At 41.1% G+C, this 14223-nt stretch overlaps 1 protein-coding gene across 1 annotated transcript in view; it reads left to right on the forward strand.

The window, feature by feature from the left end:
- Window positions 1-8290: 8290 nt before the first annotated feature.
- The window catches only part of LOC126249375 (protein tyrosine phosphatase domain-containing protein 1-like), a 396740-nt gene continuing 390807 nt past the window's right edge, over window positions 8291-14223 (forward strand). Inside the window, exon 1 of the mRNA XM_049951029.1 lies at window positions 8291-8418. Within this exon, the coding sequence (XP_049806986.1) occupies window positions 8417-8418 (2 nt within the window). The 5' untranslated portion in view covers window positions 8291-8416. The remainder of the gene's footprint in view (window positions 8419-14223) is intronic.

Raw genomic sequence — 14223 nt, forward strand, 5'->3', positions numbered from 1 at the left:
CATACCCTGAACCTGCGTTCCATGCATTGCCATATACAGTTGAAAATTCCTGAAGTGCGTCGTATCTGGTCAAATACCTTCTGGATACGCTCCCTCATAATATCGGTATTAGGCATAGCAATTGGAGTACAACAAAGTTTTCAAATGTTCTCCGGCGTAAAAATCAATACACGCACTACATATCCGACATTTCACTCGCTGAGTACATCGTTTCGTAATGTGATGCAAGTTACTCAAAAATTAGCACAAAAGAACAAGACATTTAGTGAAAACAATAGAGTTACTCTGACGTACACAAAACAGAACAAAAGACAATCAGACAAACTAGAAACAAGTGACGAGTCCATCTGTAAGAGGAACGTAACTAGAGATGGACGTCTCAGATGGGTTGCATAATCCGAGTTCTCTAATCAAGGGTTTTCGGGCCCATGTTCATATAGATTTTTGGTAATGGTTTGGTGTCAGGAACTCATTGCTACATTAATGGACACCAGTTTATAAACACCCTACGTACTTTCCTTACCGCGTCACATACCCTCAACGTCACCAAGTGGCAATCAATCACGAGATGGGCGGTGGTCATAATGCTTTGGCTCTTCATCCAAATCTACATCTATATCTACGTCTACGCGAATACTCTACAATTCACACTTAAGTGCGTGGCAGAGGGTTCTTCGAGCCGGATTCAAACTATTTCTCTACCGTTCTACTTTGTAACAGCGCGGGGGAAAATGAACACACAAATCTTTCTGTACGAAGTCTGATTGCTTTTATTTTATGATGATAATGAATTCTCTCTGTGTAGGCTGGCGATATCCAGATGAGAAAGTTGGTGATTGAAATTTCTTGATAAGGTCTCGCCGCAATGAAAAATGCCTCTGTTTTAATGACTGTCATCCCAACTCGCTTATCACATCCTCGAGTATGACATCCGTTACACTCTCTCCCCTGTTTCGCTATAATACAAAACGAGCTGCCTTCTTTGAAATTTTTCGATGTTCTACGTCAATCCGACCTGGTAAGGCCCCATACAGCACAGAAATACTTTAGCAGACGACGAATGAAGCTCAGTTGAGGCAGTCTCTTTATTAGACCTGTTGTATCTTCTAAGCGTTTTGCCAATAAAACGATATCTTTGGTTTACCCTCCCCACAACATTATCTATCCGATGTGTTGATCCTACATTGGTATGAGAAAAAATATGGATATATTGAAATTAGGTATAATGGAAATTAGTGAAGTGCGGTGACAGGATGAATGGGACATCTGGTCAAGTGAGAAGACGTTTATGAACATGACATCAGATAACAATAATTCAGGGTTAGGTCTAATAATGAATAAGAAAATAGGAATGCTGGTGAACTACTGCGATTGGCGTAGTGAACGCATTATCGTAGTCAAGATAGGTATAGAGCCAACACTCAAACATACCAGGTCCCCAGTTGTGATGGGAGACTAGAATGGGATAGCAGAAAAAAGAAGAGAAGGATAAATAGTGGGAGATTATGGACTGGAGGGAAGAAATGAAAGAGGAAGCTGCTTGCTAGAATCCGACGCAGATAATAATATAAACGGAAATCGCAAAGTCCTGAATATGAGTGCTGTGAAATCCAATCAATGGCACATTTCTCTGTGTGTGAACTGAAGCACTTACACAGATTCTACTCAGCCGTAAATTGGTTAAAGAATATTTGTTATAGAATGTAGAATTATAAGAATATTTGTAAATAATATTGTAATTTCGAACACAGCTATAAGGATATTGTAGTTAACATATTGTGCTAAGCATTTTTAAATGGTTCAAATGGCTCTGAGCACTATGGGACTCAACTGCTGAGGTCATTAGTCCCCTAGAACTTAGAACTAGTTAAACCTAACTAACCTAAGGACATCACAAACATCCATGCCCGAGGCAGGATTCGAACCTGCGACCGTAGCGGTCTCGCGGTTCCAGACTGCAGCGCCTTTAACCGCACGGCCACTTCGGCCGGCTAAGCATTTTTAATGCCGAACGAGTAAATACGTAACAATATAATAATTTCTAACACTTATTATTATCATAAAAGAGGGTCCTCTTTATGGAAGACACCTGGAAACACCGGAAAATAATATAATTGTAAGACAAAGATTTCAGAACCAGATTTCAAACTGTAAAACATTTTCAGGGCCATAAGTGGACTCTGACTACAAATTATTCGGTATGAACTGCCAGGTGGAACTGACAAAATTTCATAATGGTAATAATATAAGCAGATAAGTTGTGAGTAAACTGAATGAGCCTTTGGTTCTGGAGAGTTTCAAAGTGAGCATTAGGGAACGAGACTGAAATAGATGTCATTAGTGACGGAGCACAAGTTCGAATTGGAAAGGGCAATACAACGAAACCTCTCCGTCGTTTGCCTTAAGCGTTTTTTATGGATGCCACAGAAAACCTACATCTGGATGGCCAGACAGAGTTTTCAACCACCATCTATCCGAATGTGTTTTACCACTACGCCACCTCTTCGATGAGGTCATTAGAGATGGCACACAAGATGTAACTGGATTCAGACAGGAGACGAAACAGCCCATGACCTTCTCCACAGGAAAGAAATGATAGTTTTTAAGGTCCCGTCGACCTCTGGGTCACTGGAGACGGAGAATTATCTGGGACTAGAAAAGGGTTATACTGCAAATCGACCTCTGCCGTTTTGAAGAAATCATTCCGGCGTTCGCCTCAAGTGGTTTATGTTTAACGGCGGAAAACTTGAATCTTGATGAATGGGTAGGAAAATGAAATCCGTCTCCTTCGCCGCGAGGAATAGCCATGCGGTCTGAGGCGCTTTGTTACTCTCCGTGCAGCTGTCATCGTCGGAGGTTCGAGTCCTACCTCGGGCATCGGTGTGTGTGTTGTCCATACCATAAGTTAGTTTAAGTTAAAAGTAGTATGTTGGCTTAGGGACCGATGACCTCAACAGTTTGGTCCCATAAGACCTTATCACAAATTTTTTTCCGTCTCCTCCAGAATACAGTTCTGGTATATAGCACCGGGGGTCGTAATCAGTGCCTTAGGAAAAGCTCGAACATACTTTTATGCAGTCGTTAGTCAATAGCTGTGTATTCTTCTTTTTAGAAAGCAGAGGCTGTGTAGCCCCAAGTTTCAGTGTGCTAGTACATGTTTTGTAATTCACTAAATACTACGGAGGGCATCACATATGTCATTGGAATAGCGCTCCTGATATAAAATTGTAGCGGGAATGGATTTTCTACAGTCTAGGGGCTTTTTCTGGAGTTACTTTCCTTTTTTTACAGTAGCATCAGTTTTCGCGTACATACCACGATCCTCTTGACAATACTTGTCAATATTGGCTGTCGCGTAGAGCAGAAAACTGTCGCTGTGTCTGACATACACTAGTCCCAGTTGACAGCTGCTGTTATCTCCCATTTTTTTGAACGCAGCAACACAGCTACTCATGAAAGCCCTGCGCGTATATCTTCATACTGCATGCTGCATGTTCTCAGTGTTTAGTTGCCCACGTATTATCATACCCGGCCGAGAACACACACACTCACACACACACACACACACACACACACACACACACACACACACAAACACAGAGAGAGAGAGAGGAGAGAGAGAGAGAGAGAGAGAGAGTTTATGCTCCCTACAGCGTTCCATCAGATACTATGTGAAGAATTATCATTGAGCCAGGTATACATAAAGGAGTGTGACAGAATCTTTACTGTATTAGATATTTGTAAATGATATAATAGTTGAAATTAGAAGTTCTCGGGGACTTATTGCGGGCGATGGTGTATACACAGTGATTTTGTATCCCTGTAAAATATTTGCTGAATACAGAAAGACTTATAGGTAATCGTTCTTTTCAAACAACTAATTTACTGTAACCAGTCACAAATTATTTCTAGAATGAAATTTTCATTCTGCAGCAGAGTGTGCTATGAAACTTCCTGGCAGATTAAAACTCTATGCTTCGATAGCTCAATCGATAGAATACTTGCCCACGAAAGGCAAAGATCCCGAGTTCGAGTCTCGGTCCAACACAGAGTTTTAATTTGACAGAAAGTATGATATGAGAGCACACTCAGTTGCAGAGTGAAAATTTCATTCTGGAAACATCCCTCAGGCTGTGGCCAAGCCTTGTCTCCGCAGCAACTTTTCTTCCAGGAGTGCTACTCTCGCAAGTTTCGCAAGAGAGCTTCTATGAAATTTGGAAGGTGGGAAGGAGGTACTGGCGAGAGTAAAAGTGTGAGGAGCGATCGTGCGTCGTGATTGGGTAGCTCAGTCAGTAGAACACTTGCCCGCGAAAGGCAAAGGTTCCGAGTTCAGTCTCTGTCCAGCACAGAGTTTTAAGCTGTCAGGAAGTTCCACAAATTATTTCTATTTCCACTACGCCCGTCAGAGGTTTAAAACTCCATCATCAGGTGTATATATGTCAATTAATAAGATGTGTGTGTGTGTGTGTGTTGTGGATACGAGTTTTGGGTAATTTGTAGCTCTGTTATCAGCGGTTACAGGCTCATTCACACATTCTGTTTACTTCCCATACGTCACATATACGTACTTTGTATACAATGAAGTGAGCGAAGTAAAATATTTTACATTACCTTTAAAGTAACCCGGCCATATGAAAGAAATGATATGTTTAGTATTCAGTGAAACGGTTCTTCAGGCAAAAATTGCTACATAGTCACAGTAGAGTTTTCCAGCGATCTTGCAAATTTTGTTTTATTATAATTCCAGTCACGAACCACGAGCGTTTATCAGTCAAATTACTAATTTCAGTCAATGATTATCATATTCAGATCTGAATAGTTGCAGTGTACTAAACATAACGTGTCGTTAATGTATATATGGTACAGTGACAACAATTAAGCACACAAGCTTCGTCACAAAGTGACCAAATCTGAGCCACTTAAGCACCGCCACGACATAAATATTATACTCTAACTTGTTTTCTCGATGTTTCAACACGTATGACGCAGCGCTGCTTATGATATTCTAATTTTTGTAACTTCGTGACGAAGCTTATGTGGTTAACCATTGTGACTGTGCCATCTACGAAGGCGTGCTGAAAAGTAATATCCCAGAATGTTTTATGTGAAAACTTAAAGCTTTTTGAATGAAACAAATGTTATTAACCTTCTACATCTTAATGTTTCAGTCTACATATTTATTTCTCAACATAATCACCCTGTCGACGAACGTATTTCTCCCAACGGGAGACCAGTTTTCAGATACCATCAATGTAGAATGTTCCAGTTTTTTGACGGAGCCACAACTTTACCTTTGTTTGCACCGCATTAGTATCAAAGTGAAGTACTCGAAAGTGTTCTTTAAGTTTTGGAGACACGTGAAAATCGGATGAGGCCAATACTGGCCTGTATGGAGGTCGGGTGGACAGCTGGCGGCCCTCAGACCCAATACGACCAGCTATTGTTTTCAATACGGCCCATGGAAAAAATTCGTGAGCGAGGCGTCCGGGACACATTTTCCGATACTGCATTTCCGCTGACGCTCGGCTCGCCTCGGGTTTTCTGCTCATGACGCAGACCACTGAAAGTTTTTCTTACTATGTGCATGCGCAATAAAGAGAAGCACATTTCCATTCTGAAAACGAAGTTATGACCTATGTGGTCATATGTGTGTAGACAGTGTACCTTGAAGGGGTGTGGGGAGAAGTATTTTGGCCTATGGATCAGTGCTTACTGCTTACTGGCTACGTCAGTACTACACACTGATAGATTGAAATTGTTGGTGTTAGACTACAATGGCACGAAAATTACCGGCGAGTCGCGAAAAGTACCGATTGAACAGCGGCATCAGGGCCATAACTTCGTGGCCTGAGTTCACGCCGAACGTTCTGTGCTAGTTGTTTGTTAATTTCGAGCAAGTGTTTCCGCATGTCTTTACGGACTTTATTTGCAAGAGAGTCTGGTGTTAAGAGCAGAAAAATAAATGCTGAATGTCATCAGTTCCAGGAGAAATGGACGGAGGATTATTTCTTTACTACGTACAAATATAAGCCTGTTTGCTTGCTGTGTAGTGGATCACTATTTGTTGTGAAGGAATACAATATGAAAAGGTATTTTGCTACGAAACATATTGCCCAACAAAAGTTTACAGTGGAACTGGGGAAATACAAAAGTAAAATATTGATTTCCAGTTGGACAGTGTATGTTTGGCAATCCTAGGACACAGTGCGAAAACTCGGCTGTTTTCTAGTGACTAAAAATTTCGAAATCATTAAAGCCTTCTGCTGAAGGCTAATTAGTAGAGGCGTACCTCTCAGACATTTCAGATGTACTATGTCCCGATAAAAAATGAGTTCGAACAAATAAGTTTATGGAGACGAACAGTTGTTTGCGAATTCATATAATGGCTGATGACATTAAAAACAGTTTTAGTGATCGTGTTGCCCCATTTGTAGCATCTGTGATCGTTTTGGAGCAGTAATGATCTTATTAAATATAATTTCTCTTTAATGTTCTCCTATCTGAATATATGTAGTCGCTCTTCTTGTATGGTGTTTAGCAGAAAAAAATGTCCTTAACACTGTATGCTATTATGACATCATATAAGTAGCTCTATATACACTCATTTGCCACTCAACCTCGTGGTTTATGCAACACGCAATCCCTTCAAATCCATGCATGAGATTTTCATATTCTCTTCTCACTAACCGCAAACTATTAGTCCCGCAGGAAAAAATGAACAGGACCTTTCCGTAGGAAATCTAATGTAGTTAAATTTTGTATTGGGATAAGTTTTCACCACAGTCCATAATTTTCGAAATATTCAAGTAAAACCTACAAAAGTGACCTTCAGACGCGTTTTTCTCGATTTACTTGAAAACCGTGCCCTCCAGCGAAAACATATCCCACTACAAAATTTAACTACATTAAATTTCCTCAAAAAAGTCCTGTTCATTTTTTCTGTAAGACTAATAGTTTGCGTGTAGCGAGCGAAAGAATATGAAAATCTTACGCGTCATTTTTGAGGGTACTGAGGGTTGCGTAAAACGCATAGATAGGTTCAACTGAATCACCCTGTGTAGTGGTATTGAATCAAAGACGATTAAAATTTAACCTTTTTTACTGACATTGTTTTTATCATACATCAAATTCACTTTTCTTTACTGTTAAACGAATTTCTCGATAATCAAAGAGCTTACAAACTTTTTCAGTTGGGTTTTTTACACGATGAGTAGGCACCCATGGAAATATTCAATATACTTCGAGATATGCAGCTGAAAATTGTTTTGTTGGAACACAATTCCAAAACTGTGTTGAAATGATGATACAAATTTTGGCTCAGAACCATTAATAGTGTAGAGGTCGCTGTTGAATGTGCCCGTAATTCGGAAACGCTGTGTTAGCACAAATCACACAGTTGCACCTTAAATAACCACGCTAGGTGTTTGTTGGATATGATGTCAGATAATGCCCTCTGGAAGATGGTAGTTATTTCTTCAGAGTCTTCCATGTATTGTCATGAATATAGTTCAGACTGAAACAAGACCCGTAGAAAATCAGAATTTTGTCACTCGATACTCCACTATTGGCGTTTATGAGGCGACTGCAACCCGAGACGTCCTTATTAGTTGCCAAAGGTACCCTATGCAAAAGAAAACGTTCAGATCGTCAACAGATTATCAAACACTTGCGAGCGGCAGAGGTAGGCACTGGCACACCTGTAGCGTTGTTCCATTGTTCGTATTAAGCTGACTCGAAATTTAGGGTCCATATTAATCATGCGGATGCAGTATGCTTACGGCACAGTTCGTAGTCCACTGCGAAGTTTGAGGTCCATCACATTCTACTTGCTACACATCTTTGACAGTTTCACGATACTACGAAAGTGGTCTCGCGGTTCTAGGCGCGCAGTCCGGAACCGCGCGACTGCTACGGTCGCAGGTTCGAATCCTACCTCGGTCATGGATGTGTGTGATGTCCTTAGGTTAGTTAGGTTTAAGTAGTTCTAAGTTCTAGGGGACTGATGACCGCAGCTGTTAAGTCGCATAGTGCTCAGAGCCATTTGAACCATTTTTGATACTACGAAAACACAATCACGCAGGCCGAATACTCGTTTGCGTTCGGACACCATAATTGATGGTATAGCCTACTTCACGGAGATGAAGCGAAGTGATCTTTCGCGAAACGTTTAACGCTAACTAAATTAACTCCAACGCCAGCTTGCAGTGATTTGTACTCATATATCCGCTCATGAGCAACTGAGTTACTGATAACTGCTATTTTGGAGAGAGAGTCGTCTTCCCGCGTGATAGTTCGGCCTTCAGCGCGATTCGGACGCCGTCAGACTTTCTACAGGCCATCATCGTGGCAGTCAAGCGTACAGTGGACAAGACATGCAGTATCAGCACATTTGATTTGGGGCATATCGTGAGTACCCATGTAAGTAAAATTCCAACACCGAATTTATGCAGATAATAGACTTCTCACGTGCTACTGTGTCAAACTAGTATCGTCCATCTCAGTTCGGTGAAAACTACGCTATCAGATTCAACTACAATGGGCAACAAAGAATTTCTGACGGGGGTCGTCGTCGATTGTTGCAGATTGTAACACCGGATAGACGGGCTACAGTCTAATAAATCAGGTGCCAGTTCAATAAAGGATAACAACTACCAGCAATCAGTCATACACTCTAGAACCAACTTCCCGCTATGGAATAGACCTCCAGAAGCTAAGCCGCACACAATTACCCCTGTTCATTGCACTTCAGAGGGCGTAGAAATTAGCATGTGCGCAAAAACTGGCCTCTGGAAGCTTGGAAAATTATCACTTTAACTGATGAGTAGCGACACATTTCGCTATATGTCTATGGAGGGGTAGCAGTAAGTTGTAAAGCCGCTTATGGGGAGGCATTCTGTTTATCTATAGGGCGGAGCTGAGGCGTGTGACGGTGGTATACTGTGTGAGGGATGTTAACATGGAATTGAACAGGACGCTTGTTACTTTTGCCACCGACGTTTACGTTCTGTGAGTACCTTGTAGGTTTAAGTTCATCTACGTATTTCCTGCGTGATGTACGAGTAATTTTGTCAGAGAGCGTCTTATTGCTATACCCTACATGCATTTCGCATAAAGGTCACCGCAGTAGAATCAAACGTTTTTAGTAACATGCGGAAGCGTAAAGTTAATCGTTCTTTCCACACACAACGTCAATAAATGAAACAGAAAAGAAGAAGACTGCCACTGTGGCACCACGCACTGATGGTAGCAGGACTCTACATACGAAAGTTTATATAATATTATTTTAAATGTACCTGAATATGAGTAGGAACTAATAATACAGTTGTGTGTATGCAGAAATGAACTGTGGAAGAAACGTTGTTTATTTGCTGATAAAACATTTCCGAACTAAATGATTAAAACTTGACCTCTATGTAAGCCATAATTATTTATTTGTATTTGACCTATACGAGCTTAAGGACTTTCTGTGCTGTCTTGAGCGTCTTTTTCTTTTTTTCAGTGTGGATCCAGTTACGCGCAAATATATTTTTGCAACTTGAAAACGATGTTTCTATTTCCTTACAAGCACGTTAGCCAATGTCAGAATAGTTTCAACATACAAAGGATAATTGATTGTAAAGCAATTAATGCTTCATTTCAAAGCATTTACGCGCGTTGGGATGGAAGTCATTAAAGCAAAGACTTTTTTCGTCGCGGCGAGATCTATTTACGAAATTTCAGTCACCAACTTTCTCTTCCGAATGCGAAAATATTTTGTTGAGCCCAACCTACATGGAATGATCATCAAAACAAAATAAGAGAAATCAGAGATCGAACAGAAAGGTTTAGGTGTTCGTTTTTCCCACGCGCTGTTCGGGAGTGGAATAGTAGAGAGATAGTATGATTGTGGTTCGATGAACCCTCTGCCAAGCACTTAAATGTGAATTGCAGAGTAATCATGTAGATGTAGATATTAGTGTAAAAAATTATGTTCTTTTTGAGAAAGATTTTTGGATATTTGAATTAATATCTCTTAGAGACCCGTTAATGTTGATATATAGAACGCAAGTGACACTTTTCCATTTAGGCTTCTTCATTTATGCCGCTTCTTAGTTACACAACTACTTTCGACTGAGAAAGCCATTTTCGAGAGTGTCCACAGATTAAGGTGCCACAGATATCAAAAATGGCTCTGAGCACTATGCGACTTAACTTCTGCGGTCATGAGTCGCCTAGAACTTAGAACTAATTAAACCTAACTAACCTAAGGACATCACACACATCCATGCCCGAGGCAGGATTCGAACCTGCGACCGTAGCGGCCGCGCGGTTCCAGACTGTAGCGCCTTTAACCGCTTGGCCACCACGGCCGGCTGCCACAGATATCAAAATGGCAGCAACCACACATGAAGTGCTACGTTCTCATGGTTTACAACAGTCGAAAATGAGTTTCTGATCCGAAAATATTTGTCTAACTACAATGTAAGAGCCCAAATGGAAAAATGTCACCTTCATTTATGGCTGTAATGCCTGTAATGCCAACAATGAAGAAAATTCTTGTGAGAGTTTTCGTAAATTTCACGTAAAATGCGCAGAGATGCCCCAGAATTACTTTTGCTTTGTTCGAGATTTTGTCCTTCCGGATGATGAAGTCCGCAGAATGTGCTTCGAAGCAGAGCGTGTAGCAGCCCTTTCCCGTTACAAATACTGAGGATTATAACTCAACAGAGCAGGACCTTTATCTTATCTGTTAACCGGTAATCGGCGAGCATTCCATTACAAACAGAAGTGCGAGAATCTCTGTATGTCATTTGAGTCGGCAAGAGCTGGCGGAAGCGCGCTGCATTGATTTCAAGCACGGCGGGCGCTGATTACTGTGTGCTTATCGGGGAGCGGAGCTGGGGGTTGTGCAGCAAACAAAGCACGCGAGCTAAGCTACGCGCAGCCACAGAAAGAACCTGCTCTCACCTCGTCTCTCTCACTCTTACGCCTAGCGTTCATTCCGTCCTACGAGGTACAATGTTTTAATGACCTAGCAAATTTATTTTATTTTCTGACTTTGTGGCCGGATGCCTTTCCTGTCGCCACTGTAGTCATTTGACCTAAGGGAGGGAATTCGTCTGCGCGAGTTCTCTGTAAATCCTGAAAACTTTGTTCTGGGTGTTATCGAATTTTTAACTGTAACGAACTATTTGAGGTGGAGACTGCAAACCAGCCCAGCATCTAGCTCACTCCACGTTCATCCATACGACCAGGTCAGCACATCTCTCACCTTACCATTAATTATTAATTACCTGCAAAAACGAGAGAAGCATCGGAAAAATGTTTAAGTAACGACCAGTTGTCAGCAATGTGTTTTACCCACATGGCCATAGGCAGCCCTGCGTGTCCCAGAATTACTCTGGGAAAATACTGAAATGTGTGTGCCATTTTCTTCCGAAATTTGTGTCATACTCTTCACCCTACACCTTTAATGCTACCGCTACCAATCCCTTTTCTTATGAGTTTTCTCTTAATTTGTTGGTGCTATAACCGGCTTCGGACAACGGAAACTCTTTCAAATGTTTCAATGTCTATTAATTGTAGTATTCAATTCTCATAGCTTGTGGTACTAGGTTAGTGCATCAACGTTCTACGAAGAAAAGTAGTCCCGAAAGTTCGCTTTAAAACATTATGAAAACTGCATCGCCACAGACATACTATTGTAACCATACTACGACTGATAGGGGTAGTAGTTTTCACATACTCAATTTTGGAATTCGTAGAAAATGCACAGCGGCACGCTTCTACAGCACACTCGTTCAGTACACAGCCAAATCAATAATGTATCAGTTGCTACAAGTTATGCTTTATGTCAAAGCGTTTATAATACAGGATGAGTCAGGATGAAAGGTACGTGCTTTGAGGGGTGACAGTGCTGGTGATTCTGTACAAAAAAAAACTTCATATGGACATATGAACTATTCCGAATGGTTTCAACGTCTTTCAGTGGTGGCCAACGGCAAATGGCTGCTGACAACGTGCGTAACACTTTAATATGAGGCGGAAATTATATCTGTGCTTGCAGACGGAGATGAACTTATATTTTTAAAAAATACACTCTAAGACATAAAACAGAAAAAGAACGACACACCACGAAATAATTATCCGAATGGGACGGAAATCGGTAGATGTGATGTACAGTCGTGGACAAAACGAGCGAGACCCCTCGCCTTTTCGTTATGCTGATCCGCACGGCTTTAAAGTCTGCTACACAGCATAACAGGCAAGGCGACGAAGTGCTACCAACATACTATGCGCAGGCGTGAAATTGACAAACTATCTGAACTTTTTTAGACTGTATTCCATAATTTGTAAGACTATATTAATGCTGATTAGTGTGTTAAATACAACACGTAAACATAAGACAGAACTGAAAGAAGAAACGCTAATTTGTATGAAACGGACGAATAAAAATGAATTTCAGCTTATCCAGATAACAGACAAAGAACCCCAGACCGTTACGAATTAGCAAAATATTATCCGCATTCGCCCGCGAAACGGTCTGTGTCAACGTTCAGACCAGTCATACTGGATTACCATTGCTGACCTACCATGAAAGTGTGCAAATTTAGCAATGCGTGAAGATTCATAACGAAATTCACTTAAACATCATTCAGTGCCACACTTAAGTCAATTCCATTATTGACAGAAGCGGAAAAAGGAGGCAGTATCATGTATGAAATTCTACAAGAGTGTCATATTGACATCCACAGAGCGCCAGTACAGAATAAAGGTAGCGATAAATCGTATTGGGTGCGCGAGAATTTCTTAAAATTGCTTTACTGATATTCTACCTGCCTCCATAGAGATTAGAACCGAAAACAAACCAGACCTTCCTTTCACTATGCTAGCAGACAACCTAGGCAAACAGCCCTCTATTATTACCCCAGACATGAACAAGCCGGCAATTTCGCAATAAAAATCTGCAGTTTCTGTTGCATAGAGCTTTCTGGACTCAAAAACATGAATTTTCTTCCTTTATGTCACCACTTATGCGACAATCATTCGGGATGATTATCGAAATAACAAATTACTGTTATTAGAGAGTAAATTTTGTAGGATAATTCTGCACCACCCCAGGAAATAAACGGCTACATAGCTGCCAAACGTATTCTGCATTGTTTCGAATTCTCCACTAGACTCGCCACAGCCAGAAAACGTTCATTAGCAGAAGTGTTTCTTAAGCTAGCTAGCAATGAGAATGTTCGTACTTCTAAAACGCGGTGGCATTAATACTGGGATGTGAATTACCACGTGTATAGGCAAATACATTCTATTTGCATTCCTGTAAACGTGATTTGGATCGAAAACGTAGCTACGACTAATATGCTTATGTATCGACAGCAACTAGAACATTTCGAATAAAGAGTAGCGGGTGTTATTTATGCTGCCCTCATCTTCAGTGTTTTCGTTGTTAGGATTTCGTCACCCAAACCGGTAAAAACGGAACCCTACTAGTCTCACTTTCTTGACCGTCTATCGGTCTACCCAACCCTTAAAACCCGTTTACCTCCAGAACGGGTGGACATAATAAGCGGAAATGTATCGCACTTCTTGCTGTAACCGGTCCCTTGCTGGTGTAAAAAAGTGAGCTTCTATGTCAACGCAATCAAAAGATACGACGGTTTATGTAAAGAAAATTTACGCGAAAGGTCAAAAAATGGCTTCAAGAACTATGCGACCTAACTGCTTAGGTCATCAGCCCCTAGACCTAGAACTACTTAAACCTAGCTAGCCTAAGGGCATCACAGACATCTATGCCCGAGGTAGAATTCCAACCTGCGACTGAAGCAGCCGTGCGGTTCGTCACTGAAGCGCCTGGAACCGCTCGGCCACCGCAACGCGGCGAAACCCTACTCACCTCATGTATAATGATAATATATACTGTCTAGTGAGGATAAACTGTATTCTCCAGCAACTCAGATCGTTTGATCACGGAACTTTTACGAAGCTACATTCAAACTTTGTCGAAGTCGTCTGCAATATCCATTACAAACACCCTAGGAACTTCGTATGCGATATCCACTTCTGAATACGCTGGCAGATAATGCAGTACTATAACAAGTAGGTGGGAACTTATTGTTATTGGTCCATGCATGACACTTTATTTCAATATCACTTTAACGCGCCTAGGTGTTCGTATATGGCTGAAATTAATGAACAAAAAGTAAATAAACAGTAAACAACTTCGATGTTCAGATC

This window comes from Schistocerca nitens, chromosome 3 (assembly GCF_023898315.1).
Source record: "Schistocerca nitens isolate TAMUIC-IGC-003100 chromosome 3, iqSchNite1.1, whole genome shotgun sequence".
Lineage (NCBI taxonomy): Eukaryota > Metazoa > Arthropoda > Insecta > Orthoptera > Acrididae > Schistocerca > Schistocerca nitens.